Source organism: Lethenteron reissneri, chromosome 25, assembly GCF_015708825.2.
Source record: "Lethenteron reissneri isolate LAM-NWPU_2019-01 chromosome 25, ASM1570882v1, whole genome shotgun sequence".
NCBI lineage: Eukaryota > Metazoa > Chordata > Hyperoartia > Petromyzontiformes > Petromyzontidae > Lethenteron > Lethenteron reissneri.
Genome location: NC_083803.1, coordinates 17,322,419 through 17,338,226, shown reverse-complemented (window position 1 = coordinate 17,338,226; position 15,808 = coordinate 17,322,419). Strand labels below are relative to the sequence as shown.

General features: G+C 48.5%; 1 protein-coding gene across 2 annotated transcripts in view; it reads right to left on the bottom strand.

The window, feature by feature from the left end:
* Positions 1 to 15,808, bottom strand: part of LOC133347354 (atlastin-2-like) — a 41,655-nt gene that overhangs the window by 6,015 nt on the left and 19,832 nt on the right. For both annotated transcript variants that reach the window (XM_061559562.1, XM_061559563.1), the window contains exons 7-12: positions 15,421 to 15,513; positions 15,007 to 15,145; positions 9,911 to 10,038; positions 8,839 to 8,895; positions 7,871 to 7,942; positions 3,293 to 3,724 (exon numbers count right to left, since the gene is read on the bottom strand). In XM_061559562.1, coding sequence (XP_061415546.1) covers positions 3,293 to 3,724; positions 7,871 to 7,942; positions 8,839 to 8,895; positions 9,911 to 10,038; positions 15,007 to 15,145; positions 15,421 to 15,513 — 921 coding nt within the window. The remainder of the gene's footprint in view (positions 1 to 3,292; positions 3,725 to 7,870; positions 7,943 to 8,838; positions 8,896 to 9,910; positions 10,039 to 15,006; positions 15,146 to 15,420; positions 15,514 to 15,808) is intronic.

Below are 15,808 nucleotides of genomic sequence, written 5' to 3'. Positions count from 1 at the left end.
CACGGGTGGCATCTGTATTTTGCCGTGGTCTCACAGTAAATGCTGCGGTAAATGCGGATTAATGTGGCAGTTCTGCACTTGCTACCGATAACAAAACGCAACAAAATACACATTAACGAGCAACAAGAAGTGCAGTGTCAGTAAAACCTCTGACGCCTTCTGTCCCCGAATGACAGAGGGTCCTCCCTCTCTCTCTGTTTGGCACAGGGCCATTTAATCCTGGAGAAGTGTCTTTCCATGGCATTTTTGAGTGGACTTTAGACTATCCCAGGCTCTTCAACGCATGTTTTCAACGCCTTACATGAGAAATTCACTTCAAGGTTATTTTAGCCACACAGCTTTGGCGCTCTGGTGAAGTCACCGTGACATAAGTTGTCAACGTCAATTGTGACGTCACTGGAGCGCTAAAGTGGCACACGCCTGACCGTAGTTTTTGAGTCTTCTCGCTCATGAACAAAGCTTCGAGCCCGCGTTGAACAGCCTGGGAAGCACGGCCTAGGTCTGCGCATTCCTCTCAGGGAGGCTTTCAACCAACATCAGCGGGGCGGGTGACCACGTGAATCGCGCACAATTCAACTGTCGGACGAAAATGCAGTTTCTGGCAATTCCAGTGGGAAAACGACAAATTCAAAGACAAATGCCATGGATTTGGCCACCATCCCAGTGATTTGCATGCATGGATGGGCCCAACGATTCCTTTCCCAGACATTATGCTGCAGGACTTGATGGCTCCAGGAACCCGGTGACGGGATGCGCGAGCGGAGGCTCGGGCTTTACTCGGCTTCACCGTAAGACATCGGCGGCCACGGACGAAGGGAAAAACCTCTGCCGGAGCCGCAGCGCAAGCACCTGGTGAATGAACCAAAAAAACTACAACATCGAGGGTGCGGCAACGAAATTGATTTTTTTAAAGTAATCCGAGCCATTAGGGTGATGAAAGTGAAATTTATACGCTTTTTAAGGAATTCGCTCAAGTGCATCATGCCCAAGCAGGATTTTATGTGAGGGCGCAAAAGCCCTTCTCAGCAAGTGTGCATCTTCCCCGGTCTCGTTCATTCAGACGCTGCACCAGCGACGCTCGGGCGAGCTCTCCGTTAAACTACTCATCAACCTCAGTGCCTTCAAAGACCAAAATTTTAATTCAGAAACTCATTAAACACTAAAATACTAAGACACATTACTGCTGCATGTTTAAAGTTCGAGTTGGTTGGCACAGTCGTGCACACTTGGAGCCACGGTTTGTGGCTCAACGATGGAGCCCTTCAAGTGAGCGGGATACTCTCATGCAGTGCAGTAAGTAGGTTACAGACAAGCCATATAGTTTGGAGCTTTAATGTTTCTTCTTATGTCCATGTGCAGCTTCTTTTGATAGACACTTTAGTTTTAATCTACTGCCAAGAAACCTCTCAATAAAGGAATCTGGCACAAATCCTTTATGGGAACATCCGGAAAACGAGTTTGGGGACTTAACAAAGGCCTTCCTGCAAATATAAAGCGCTGCCATTATTGGTGAACGCACGAATCGCCCGGGGGGCCTCAGAGCGGAGGCCATCATCACGAAAAAGCAACGAGAGCTCTGGTTTGAGCTCCTCTAACAAAATGATCAAACGGAGAGGCTACCAGTGTACAAGGGGCCGTGGTCTGATGAGCGACACCACAGCAGGCGGTCGCGTCCCTTTTATCGTCATCCAGCACTTCGGAAACCGGCCGACAATCATGACAAAGCGCGCCGTTTAAGCGCCATCTGAAGGAGGCTTGTTCAGAGTGGGGAGGAAAAAAAAATAAACCGTTAAGACGTTGCCTTCCGCGGCAATTATTGCTCGGCACGTTGCACGCACGAACGGCGCACGCACCCAGGAGCAATTAGCGGCACCGGCAGCACGGAATGAGTCACCGCTCCCATGTGTGGAGATGCGCCTGTGCCCTCCCATTGGCGACTTGCATTTCCGAGATGTCTGCGAGGACAAAGCTGAATGGCCTCGTTTTTCTTTGGCATTTTTTTCTGTCACCCGATCGTACGAGAGCCCTTTAACATCCCATCCACTCGTGGATTCATTACGGACTCCAGGTTGTTTTTTTTGTGTCATCCTAATCAGATGCATATATGTGACTGCGTCTGCTGAATCGATAATAATTTTTTAGTCACTACCGCACATTTAAATATAAATGCAATTGCTGATGTTGCTGTGTGTAGTCTTGTGAACCCAAGTGTATCGTTGAAATTAAAACTTTAAAAAAATGATCCGCGTAATTGCTCACTCATTAATCCATTGACCCACTTTTACCATTTCTGCCCTACTTCAAGTTAACGTGCAGGAAAAACTAAAATCAGATTTTGTAAAACGCTACGAAGAACAAGAGAACATTCTGCTACAAATAAGTTTACTGTCTATAGCTCTACATGGCTATGAATATGGAGATGAACAAGCGACACCAATAATAGAATGCCAGCTCGTGAGATGGGGTACTTCCAAAACACAATTCCAACTCCACACGCTCGACACCCCAAATTGCCGCCGCTGAACGATGGGCGCGCGTCTATAAGTGAACGGCTCCTGATAGGCGAAGCACGAGAGAGAGGTGAGGAGCATCCCCCCGCTTCCTTGTAGTGTGCGGCGACGCGAGACGGAGGAGTGCAGGGGACGACGGGGGGGGGGTGGAAACTTGTGTCCTGACCAGAGGAATTTGAGCTGATGAAAAATAGAAGCTAAGCTAGACGTATAAAAGAATAATTGTATCAATGTCAATGTGGAATTTGAAGACCAGTACTTTGAGCGTGTTCCCTATACATTTGTGATTATATGATCATTACGCGTCGTGGTGACGTCACCGCCACTTAGTGGCGAATGGCGGTTGTTGTTGTTGTTATTACGCCAAATAGGACATTATTATTAGAAATAGGTCCTGAGACCTACTGGAGCTTTGATTGTAAGTATTTTATCACTCTAAAATAAAACTCCAGGTTGGGCTGCACCAGCAGAACGCCCGACCCTCCGGCACCATAAAACAAGAACCATATTTTGGGAAGTCAAAAGCGATTCTCTAATGCAGACAATGCCCCCCCCCCCCCCCCACTAAAGTAATGTGGAATTTCCACCGGTGGCTTAGTGGTACCAATGCTCAATGGTCATCTGAGCAGTGGGACACTGACTTTCACTGACGGTAATAACGCCGCTGCCGCCAATAATGCCGCTGCCGTCACCGCCGCCATCACTCCCGAAGGTAGCGACCAACAGTCACCTTGACCGAACCTTGGCGAATGGCGGGGATACTCCCGCACGCACGCACCCACCTGGTTCCAGATGGTCTCGGCGATGCGGTCTATCCAGACGCCCACGTCACGGAAGGCGCCCGAGTAGCGCACGTAGGCCCAGACGCAGAGCGCCATCAGCGCGGCGCCCACCGCCATGTTGCAGAGCGACGCGACGAGGTCGAGGCCCACGAAGCCCGTGAGGCCCGACACCACGTAGAACACGAGCATGACCACGAAGAGCGTGGCGGGCGTGCGCGCCGAGTGGAAGATGTTCTTGCCATCGTTGTGCTTGACAAAGTTGGCGAACAGCTCGTCCAGCTCGGCCTCCAGCTGCTCCAGGTAGCGGCGGCTGAACTCCTCGCCGCCCATCTTCTTGGTGGACGTGAATTGCGCCACGGCCGTATACCGGTACTCCTGGTGCTTGCGCTCCAAGTCGGCCGGCGCCAGGAACGGGCGGTCGCCGCCGCAGATCTGCAAGCCCGTCAATGTCGTCATGAGTGAGCGATATTTGCATCGTTTGCGTCGGCACTGTCGGGCAGTGACAGCCAAAGAAGTATCGCTGTCATCGATTACATCTCAGCTGCTGCCAACATCACCACGGCGTTCACCAGCTACAGCAGCATCAACAAGGTCACCTCCGTCGCGATTACATCGGTAAGAATGGTCATCATCGGCATCAATGTCAAGCGCGTGCATTCATTTATTGAATTGTCTATCCAAGGTCAAGTGATCAGCGTCTGAAAAATCATCATCGGTTGAACTTTAAAAAACGCGTTAAGAAATGTATATATGTTGAACTTCTTTCACACTGTATGTAATACTAAATCCAGAATACATGACAAACTAAAATTTATACGACACAAGGTGTAATGAGAAAAAACCTACAAAACCTTGCACACAAGGCCACCAGCAGACGTCTAACATAGCAAAACTTATCCGATCCATTGCTGGTCAGAGGGCTCCCCCCCATGCCATGGGGGATGTTTAACCATACACCTCCATGCTAATCAGTGCAGGTTAGAGGATTTGCTTAAAAGCAGATTTAAGCCAATTGTAGTTATATGACGAGGCACTTTGCTTCAATTCAGGTGCACACTTCTCTAATTGAGTAAGGAGAGTTGGCTTCATCATTCCTTCTGCATCGATAGCCCAAGACGCATTGCAACCTGGGCCTTAGCTTATAGATACATTCCTAGGCTGAGGGTTTCTAGACTTACACACGTGAGCTTGTGGCTCCGTTAATGAGAAAGAAAAGCGAAAAGTTACAGTCAGGGGTACCATTATATCACGCCGGTGACCTCGCGGTGACGTCACGAGAGCGCTGCATAGATCACATGACCAATATCAAGGTTTTTTTGTTCTCGTTCATGAAGCTTTAAACTTATTTTGGGGCCACCCCAGATGTTCAGCCGAGGAGCATTTCCACAAGATAAGAGCCATTGGATCTTTGGTTTGTATCTCCCTGCAAGGAGGCTGCAAAGTCCCCACAGGCACCAGCGCACCCTGGCGAAATCGCACACACGCAAAATAAAACCAGGCCACGGCGTGTATTGAGATATAAATAAATAACTACACCGACCAATAACATCTGCTTCTGCTTATTTCTCTTTACGTCACCACTTTAATACCACGCTACGCAAGGCAAACGCTTCGGCAAACGCATTTTGGCAAAACTGCACAAGAGCCGTTTTTGTGCAAAAAACCCCTTTGTGGGATCTCTAATGGACCTCAGGTTGTTTGGACCGGGAAGTAGAACAATCCGGTCCCATCTAACGAGGGCCGGCGGGAGGAACGTGCGTCACGGGGTCTGGTTCGGGTACACGCGTCGCGTTCAATCTCCCGCACACTTCGTTGCGTCGGCACGATACGGCCAGAAGCACGAGTGGGCGGCCGCTCACTCCCAGAAGCTACCCCTCCCCCCTCCCCGACTCTTCAACCCATTTTCAGGCCGAGTTGAACTGCAACGTGGTTTTTGTGAGCAGGAGAGGATGCGCGACTGTGACCAACGCCCAAAAATCCAGCAATCTACTTGCTGTACCGTCTTCTGCAGGCCATATTGCAGCCCTACAGGTTCAGTCGTGGCCAAACGGAGATGTCTGTGACCCACCAACACCACCTCTAAAACGCGGCACGCACACATGTGTGCATGTGCCACCACACCCACCATTGAATAATCACCGCTATGTGGCGACGGTGGTGGTGTCGGGTTGTTTTCTTTGGCTCGGTGGCCCAAAGGAAACGCTTCGAGGGGCATCGGATACAGAGCCAGGGAATATTGAATGGATGTCATTGTGCGATGGGTCTCTGGAGGCTCAGACAGTGACTGCATTCCCTTTGGGGATTCTTAAATAGAAAAGTATTTTTCTAAAGCAATATACTTTAAAGCGTATTCCGCGAGACACGCCGAGGCTGTGTCTCAAAGGGGGGTAAAATGCTTGCAGCATTCGTGAGCCCAGAGCTCTGCAACAAAAATAAAAACCTGAATGAGAAACTCCAAATCACATTCGAAAGAGCGCCCCATCGGAAAGTCTGGCGTAAATGATAGAACGGTTGGCATCAATCTGCAAGGGCAACAACTCACACCAACAACATGCCTCCATCCTTTTGGAAACGATGACCGTTTTCCACCTGTGAGCACATTAAGTCACAATTTTATGAGGCTTAAATTTAGATTTAAAGCTTTCGTGACTGCAGGGATTCATCTTCTTGGTTCTTTCAGTAAAATCACGTAGAAGGGAAATAATAATAAAATAATAATAATAAAAACTTTGTAGTTTATGTTAAATTTTTATTATTTTATTATTTCCCTTCTACGTGACTTTACCGAAAGAACCAAGAAGATTTGCAAGGCTTACTTCTGTGGAGTTATTCAACATTGTAAAATAATAAAAATAGTTCAATAACATGCAAGGAATGGTTGCACACTGCGTGTGTGCCACCGATCTGGCTCAAATTTACTAAAACCTTAAGTGTGTCCAGAACGCTATTTTAGCTGGACGAAGATGGAGGCGTTTAGCTGTACTGCAAAGCAGATGACTCAGCTCAGCTGCACATTCTTGCATAGCTATTAAAAAAATGCATAAATAAACATTCATGCAAACGACTGGGCGAGCAGGGATGGTCATGTTTTGCAGTGGCTTGGTTGTCTGCAGGCAAAGGCTCCGAATTACTCAGAAGAGGCAAGGCTGAAAACGCCAACGTTCTTTAGTAGGCGGACTACAAAATCGTCCACTGTTCGTCTGAAAGCTGCCCTCTGATCAACACACCCCCTGCACCCAACTAGAAATAAAAATAAAAATTATCATAAGAGATTGAAAAGAGGAAAAAAACCCATCTGACCGATGTTTCAACTTTCAACTTAAACATGCCTTTCAAAAACTACAAAGCCAGCAATATGACCGAGCTTGAGGTTTTCAAAAGAGCGCAGGGACACAGAGAATATGAATAGCGCGGTCAAATCTGTCTCCACAGAAGCAACGCTACATTGTTTAATGGTGTTTTCCCCACCGGGTGTTTTTTTATTATGAATAATTACAGAAATGTTCATTGGGAAATGACTTGTGAACAGATGTAGGTGCAAGGGAAGTTTAATCGTTAGTATGCAGTTTAACTGAAAATTATAAAGAGTTGAGGGGTTTACTCATCTGTATCTGTCCAATAATAAATCCAACATTATCAGCGACGATCAAATTTTTGCTGGATGAAGAGCTTCCAAAGCTATTGCCACGTATATCCCGATCCTGCAATGTGATAATTCACCTCTCACCTGCACACAAGCCGATTTTATCGCTCCAACTCCTTTACTGACATGCTCTCGGATGCGTTATATTTCTAGGCTGCCATTCCATCAATATTTGACTATCGGTCATTGATAAATTACATTATTTAAAACTATGATGGCCTGGTGAAACACAGGACGTTTTTCACAAGGCAAGTGCCAATATAAGGGAATGATTGTTATTGAATTCATTCTTCATTCTAAGTAATTTTCATATTTGAGATTTGGGCAACACCAAGGCAAACTCTTGCACATGGTGCTACAGGGTGTTTTTAATATTATTTTTGTATTGCTTATAGCAGCAATATGTTAAGGAGCTAAATGCCAATGTTGATGTCTGCGAGCTACGATGAGACGGCTTCAGGAGAGTGTGTGTAGGTGTGTAGTTTTGCTGTTCCTCCTCCATTAATTAAGTGCAGACTACAGTGGGTTACTGTGTGTTCCACAGCTCGGCGTGCATGGCCACAATGGCACTGTGGCTTGTCTTTTTCAGGGTGAGAAACGGTAGTCTTTTCGCAGCCCACCTGAGAGGTGTTTTCTCGTGAGTCCTTAAACACAACGAATGCCATCATCTCGGCTAAATGGATGTCGTTAATGGGAATCCAGATATGATCGGTAGGGTATTTGTTAATGTTCTGCTGCATTATCAAATGGGGGTGAGATATGAAACGACAGGCTCGTGCAGACTGGCTGGCAACATTTCATTACAGCGAGCTTGTTAAAACTTATATCAGGCGATTCTTATCCAAAGTTCCCATTCCTTATTCAGGCCATCGTCTCTGGCGCACATGAATTTAGCCGCATCAAGACGGCAGCGGCAGCGACCGGGATGTCCTCACCTGTTCCATCGCCTTCACGTAGCTGTCCTTGGACAGCGCCACTGCAGCCAGGTTATTGGCTTCGGCCGTGGCCTGAAATGAAACCCAACAAGCTCGGTTACCGACCGACAAAACATGCACACGACAACGATCAGCGATCGATGGCAATCGTGCAGTGAGGCTGCCAAAAGAGCGCGACAAGAGGAGATGTCGTAGTAACGAAGCACCGCACCGTGGCGACGGAGGCCCACGGCGACGGAGAAAAAAACACAGCTGCTCGCTCGTCGCGGTAGGATTTCAGCAAATAAATAAAATATGCAGCAACTATGAACGCAGAGTGGCGAGTCGTGAGAACGTGTTGGGGCAATAGTTGCCCCTGAAGGTTGTTGCACTGACTGCAGACCACAATACACAATCCTAGACGGGCCGCACACTGTGCGAGGCCCAACACGTTTCTTCAATAGGAGTAATTTAACGCGAGGTTTTATACAGACAGGGGCTCGTCAGAGTTCGATCCGCCAAGTGGCGAAGCGCCGCTGTGGATAATGGGTCTCGGGATCCAACCCCCACCAAAGGCCATACAGTACAATAAACGGCCCCACCACGTGTTTTAACGTATATTTGTTACTTACGGAAGGCTAATTTAATGATACGACGTCTGAGTAAAAAGTTATCAGCATGCACGTGCGTGAAGACACACACGACCCACGTCAGAGGGTCATTGGGGTTTGCACACACGCACACACCAGCATGTGTCCCTCCCGAGCGAGCGACACGTCACCGCGCGCGACGCACGGCACACGAGAGACCGACTCGACCATGATGCACGCTCGCCCCAAGCGGCCGGCGGGCTACGGCGATACCGAACGCGACAAAAGACCCGAGGCGGGCAAACGTGTGGACGCACGGCGCCGACGAGCGGCAGCACGGAGCGTGCAGGATGCACGGGTGAAGCGGTCGGAGGGCAGGGTGGGAGCGACGCGCCTCACCTGCAGCATTGACTTGGGGTGGGGCAGCTCCTCACCCTGGTAGATTTTCATGTACGCCTGCGTCATCAGCCAAAATACAGCCAGGGCAGGATGCAGCCAGGAGACAACGCCGAAGCGTAAGCTTAGTAACTGACCGCTGCTTGCTTTACGTCAGAACTATAGCATTGGCAAAGTTATAATACGCATGCCAGGGCCAATGTATACAATCACGTTGATAGTTTAAGAGTTTGCTTCAAGGATTTAATTATTAGGACTGAGATGCACAGATGTACTCCAAGACTTTAACACGTTCATGCCATCGCACCTTCGCTTAGCACGATTGGCTACATACGGTGCGAAAGAAGTTCAACATACATACATACATTTCCAGACCAGCATTACAAATTCCAAGACCATGATTAATCATTAAATGTAATCATAGTTGAATAATTTCAGTGTATATAAAAAAGTTGTCAGAAGGATAAGCTAGCCACTGACAGGCCAGCATCGTTCAGTACAGAAAATAGGTCCCCCAGTGTGTTTGCGAGTATGTTTTTCAACAGCCTGTCTCCTCACAAGCTAATCGAACGTTTCTATGGTACAACCCGAAAACACATTCGAGCTACATGGCACAACCGCTAATACCTACATGGCAGGTTGTGAACCTTAACCGTTATCCTGTCGCACGTGTGCTGTTATTCCAGCTGCTCTGGTTTCCTGTCACGTGAAGTAAACAGGCCGAACATTCCAATGCAGGATCCAACTGATAAAGTGTTTGTAACGTGGCGAAGCTTTCTTCACTTGGTAAGTAATCGCTTTCAGTCTTTTCCAATCCACTGTCGGACGAAGACCTCCTCACGCTGTGCCAGTTTAGGGGGGCTGCTTAACCATACTTCACCACGTTGGTGATTGCGGGTTGGTGAAGACGGGGGGGAAGGGCCGAGGATTGGTTCGGATCTCAATCGCCACGGACGTTAGCCGCGGTCAAGAATCTATCCCAGGTCGCCAGACTCATCGTGCAGCGCGTCGGCCACCGCTTTCTCAGTTCACAGCTGCCGGTCGGCGACACGTGGCGTTCGTGCGTTTCACTCACCTTGAAGTACTCAACGAGGCCTCGGCAGGTGATCTTGGAGCCGTTAATCTCCTTGACGACGAGATTGGTCGGTGACAGCAGCATGGGCACGAGCTCCTGCAGATGCTTCTTGAACTCGGGATCAATGTCTGCACCCCGACGCCACAGCACGACCACATCCCCCAAGTTACACCACGCCGCCTTCATCCAGTTTCACTTCGCTCGAAAGTCCCTTCATCATTTTCCTCTATTGCATGCCAATGGGGCGCAACGTCGTGTGACGAACAATCCGTTTACACCTCTCGCAAGGCAGTGCACCCCACACCGTGTTAGAGAACGGTCTGTGCAATGAGATATCGCAAAACTAACTTCTAAAAACTGATCTCAAGCGACTCTCTTTGTCCACCAATTAAGGAGCAAAGTTTCCCGTGATGTCTGCTACAGAGAGAACTGTTCATTGAACGACAGTGAAACCAATATTTATTTAATTCTGATCAAATGGAATTGAGCTAAATTAAGTGAAAAAACTAATCTAAAGTCATGGTTTATTAGTCACTGGTACCTGGGGGCTGAGGTCACCAACTCTCTCGACTTGAGAACTCCGCTAACTCACGGGCAGCTGCCAGAATTCGAACGCGGGATCACAGCGGTGCCAGCTCAGCACACTGACCTCTCAGCCACCCGGTCACTGCACCTCAGGCTTTGTTATTTTTTAATAAGCGAACATGGATTTTTTTTAGGTTATTTAACCAAATCTTCAAACAAGCGGAAAGACACACAAGCGTAAAAAGTTTAGTGAGCTGAACCCCTCGCACTGGGAGATGGGTGGAACCCAGCCACATGTGGCGGGGCTCCTGCAGCCACCGTTCACTCGGGGTTCACGAGCGCCGTCCACTCGGGGATCACGCGCCGAACCTTTCTGTGAACAGCAGCTCCCTCTACAGCACGCACGCACACTTTTCTTTTTGCGAAGTTACTTACGTTGAATAAAAATCAATGCACAAGGCAGATCTATTTACCTTCATGCAGACCACTAACAAGGAAGGCGCTGTTCTTTAAAATACATATTGCTGGTTAAGCTTAGCCAGAACACCGGCGAACAATGCCCCACTGTCGGGGGAGCGCCAGGGATCACATTAAATGCTGGGCCGTTCATGAGATGTCTCTTTTGATGTTCAATGCAAGACACGTGGGTGGTGAGGGACAGACGGGGGGGGCGGGGGGGCGGGGGGGGGCAGGGAATTTGGGGCCACACGACTCGGCACGGCTGCACCACCCCTGGTGACTACGCCCAGACGACGCATGGTGGTGAGCGAAGGTAACGCGGCGATCGTCTGCCAAGCGACAAAGTGGCCAGGAGATGATAGTACAGCAGGTAGGTGTCGCCCATTCATTTGAGAATTGATTTTCATCATCGTCGTCATCATCATCATAATTATAAACCACACCTACGTCTCAGAATATTCTGGTATCCTCCTATGTAGATAAGTACACTGCAAGGAAGGAATTAGTGAACTACCAAACACTACCCTGCGCAAATCATCTCTAGATCCAATGAAATCCTCTCGGAAAGACAAGCGACGTACAGCTTTTATGCAACACTGCTGATCGGCTCCACTCTCAGACCCGTCGGCAGATCCACGCTGCACCAGCTATCAAAATCCCTTCACGGGTGTCCATCCCCTCCGCCAGCGTCTGACAGACCCCTGCTAAGCTGGACTACGCTTCACAGCCCTGCACTTCACAGCTCTGCACCCACTTCCCCGTCCCAACTTGCGTCCCCTGACCCGTCCTCCTACGAATTCCCCTTCAGTCTCGAGTAAATCTCCACATGACAGAACGTGGCTATCACTCAGCTGCCCATATATTCAACTATTTCTCCTCTGTTTAAATGTATAACTTTACTCAAAAAAATACAGTACGGTCAATTTTAGCTGATTTAAACCTTCATTAACTGATGTGTGCCAGTTTTATATATATAACCACAAAGTACATATAATTTCAATTTGCATGTTAATACTGAACCCGTTCATTAAATGCAATACCTCGACTTCATATTTTTTTTCCTGTAAAGGCCACACAGCTTCCACAGATTCCTGTGTATTTCTTCACCAAATAAAACCCAAGGGTGTCATCCGATTGTAATTAAAACGGTGACTTAACATTGCCCGGTTCTTGAGTCTTTATCGGTGTTTGACTGCTAAGCCTTTCCGGGAGGAATTCATAAACCGCAGACCTCTGAAGCTGGAAGACGGGCAATGTGCGAGTTGGGCCCGAGGGTGGCGCGAGATTGACCGACTTGTGGCAACATGAGACCGGCCAGCAGGGGGAGTGAAGAAGAAATCGCCGAGTCCGCCGCATCACAAGTACGGTGGTACCTCCTGATCCGTTGACACGCACGTGGAATGCGCGAAGTAGGCACCGTTGCCGTGAGAGCAATGGGTACACGTGGCATGCACCAAACTCCAGAGGGGTTGCGCATTCATACAAACTCAGTACGGGGTCACCCGAGTAAGCACGAAGCAGCGGGCAATTTTGAGTGGGGGTTCGTGAGCATGACGACAACAGCACGTGGTGCCCGTTCAACCGCACAGGTCTACACGCATCGCGCAACACGGCCTCGATGACCAAGCGCCTGTAATGTGATTAAAATACCCGGCCAATTAATTCAAACTCCATTGGTGCCACAGAACAGCCCCTTCCTTGTTCATTTTATCTGCATGTTCTCCTCCACTGAAAGCACCTGCCAAACAAGCTCTCACACGTGAAGCTAACTTACTGCGTCCGCAAAGGGCTTGCGTCTCTTAGTTATTCAATACCGGCAGATTTTACGGTAAATAACATAAACACGTACTTAAGCATTAAAATCTATTTCCCAGCCAGACAAAACACAAAAGCCATACATCCTCCGAGAAAAATGGAGTCAGAAACCACAGCATTATGATTGTGCCCATTTACTGTGGTTATTATCTGTTGAACTGTGGTTCTCTGTAGGCTATTTTAGAACCTTAATATTATTCTGCAGGCAAGCTTTACAGCAAAGGTGCTAGTGCGGCGGTTCTCAACCTCGTATCTCATTGTATTAACTGGCAAACGCAAACAAGGAATGCACATGTGAATAACACTGCAGCAGAGCTCTTTCCACAGATATTGCTTTGGCTGAGAGGCTCTTGAAGTCTCCTGCCTGTATCTAAAAATCATTATAACATTTCCAGAGGATACTTGTACCCTCAAGTTGAGAACCGCCATGTTAAACACACGCACACGTTCACACATGCACTAAATAAATAAGCCACTCGGAGCTTGCGCTCACAACTCGTGCTGCAGGCGCAGCGATGCCGTCGTCAGACCTCCTCCGCAGGGCCCACGAGGGATTCCGCGCTCTCGCTGCGGCGCGCCAGCTCCGGGCGCCACACGTGCCTCGTTATCAACGCTGGCGAGCCACCAGCGCCAGGAGCCATCCCTCTCACGCTCCCCCTCAAATGGCTACGAAACCACCACAGCCGTGCATACGTCGTGGGCTACGGGCATCATGGCGAGTAAAGGATCACGATGTTTGGTATATGTGGTCTGTTCCATGACACAGATATCGACTGTCCTTGTAAACATTACAATTACAAATATCTTCAGGAGTTTTATGCAACAAAAACCCAACAAATACAAAAAACTAAAAAATTAAGGCGGCGTTATTGACGGATGTGTTGAGTTTTTTTTCGTGTAAAACAAGGCTGTTGCCGATGCTCGAGAACAGACTGAAAGGATTTTTGTTTTTCAAGAACAAAGGGGGTAAGAAAACTCACAAATAAAATACACACGCCATAAGTTTGAGATATCGGCTGCAGATCTCGCAACACGCATCGGCACTCGGCAATGGTCGGCACAGCCCGCAAGGGGAAGCCGTCACACACACGCACGCTGAGTCACACACGCTGAGCCACGCACACTGAGCCACACACGCTGAGCCACGCACGCTAAGCCACGCACGCCGAGTCACACACGTTGCGTCGCTGAGCCACACATGCCACTCACTCACTTGGCAGTCAACGCTGGAGACACCCCGTTTTTTTTAACCATTTCCGCCCAAGGGATAATATCGACTACTACGTCAATAAACCACCTGTAATGTAACAAAACAAAGAAGAAATTAAAAGGAAGAAAAAAAACAACAAACAATGCTTACAAAACAATCGCAAAAAAGCCAACATTGATGACGTATGTGAATTTAGCGACGTTTATATTCACATTCGAGCCATGGGTATGCACACTTCAATGAGCACACACGGCTTATTAATTCCAAAACGTTGGCTTACGCCGTGATCTCTCACATCCCCCGAGCCCTTCGCCACTAAACCCGTGCCTGTTGCGACAGCGTGGGCCGCTTCCTGCAAGCAATGACCACACAAAGCACTTCGGCTGAGATGAATGGGAAGCGTGAAGCAAACACGAGGGCTGGTGGATGGCCCTGCATCACAGAGGAGATGCCCTCAATCCAGTTGTGTCTTGGATCCTCAGAATGATTACGGTTGGGTCTGGCTGGGAATTGTTTTGCTCTATTATGCGGGTCACCGAGTCCATGCTGCGTGTCCCACCTACACCGACCTGGCAAGGACAGCGATGAACTGGCGAGTGGCCCCTCTTGAATGGAGGTTAAAAAATGACCCTCATGAATGATGGAACTTTTCACGGTCGTCTTCCCATAGCTAAAAAGTGCCTTACCTGGGGTAAACAATATATGTGTGTTTTTTTATTTATACCTTGGGATTTGCAACATAAATTGTGTTGTAAGTGAAAAACTAAAGAAGATGTGGGATTACGCTACCACAGAGACTGCAACAAAAATGTTGTATTTGTAGCCGAACTGTGCATTGAGGAAAATATTTTAAGTAGATGGTCAAGCAGACCAAACGCACGGATGATCGTTATGACTGGCAGGCAGGCTTGTAGGCAGTCCCACAGAGACAGGCACGGAGGCAGGCAGGCAGATGAGTAAACAGGCATATGGGCATCAGAAAGACAGGCAGACAGACTGGAACACAGACAAATGAACAGACGAGAGAGCGCACGACAAGTATGTGTGTGGCGTGTGCAGAATGCTGACTGGGCACCGCGTGGCTCACCGGCAAGACGCCCATCAAAGTGAGGGTTGGTGGCCACGTTGAGGCCGGGGTGGGGCATGAGGAAGCATCCCATGTGCGTGAAGCAGCTGTGGATGTGCTTCCTCACGCTCTGCAGCTCCTCGTGCTGCTTCTCCGAGATCTGTCATCGATACCGAGGATGGCAGCAGCAGAGGGCGGGGGGAGAGATTTGTTTACCTTTCCTACACCTCCGATTAGCACAGTTGGCTACGTACAGCGCGAAAGAAGTTCAACATACGCACATACGTACTTTGTATTCCTGTCGTTTTTTTTTATTGTTTGTTGTTGTTGTAACTTTCTGACCCAATGCTACTAGACATTTGTGAAAAAAAATCTTGATAGCTCATCGGATTCCTCCTCCAGTCTAAATAACAATTCTGATTCTGAAAGAGTCACCTTGAGACGCTTCTCCAGGAGCTTGGTGCCACCCACGCTTCCGTACTCGAACTCGTAGGGGAAGCTCCAGTCTCGCACCAGCAGCACCAGTGACTGTGCAGCAACGCGCCGGGTCGTTCAAGTTCAAGAAAAACGCAAAGCAAAAAAACACAGCCAGCTGTAATCTTGCAGATTCATGCCTAGGCCGTTTGCACCAGAGATCTGTCAGTGTCAGTTTGAAGCTTGTTATAAAGGGAAAAAAATACTTTAAAGTTACATTAAAGCATCTTGTCAGAGCACTCAAGCGATGACGCGCCTATGACATCATCAGGGTCATTATCAGCCAGGATCTGGATGAATTACTCCCAAAGCCATCGCCACACCTCTTAAATTTAATGCCAATGTGATG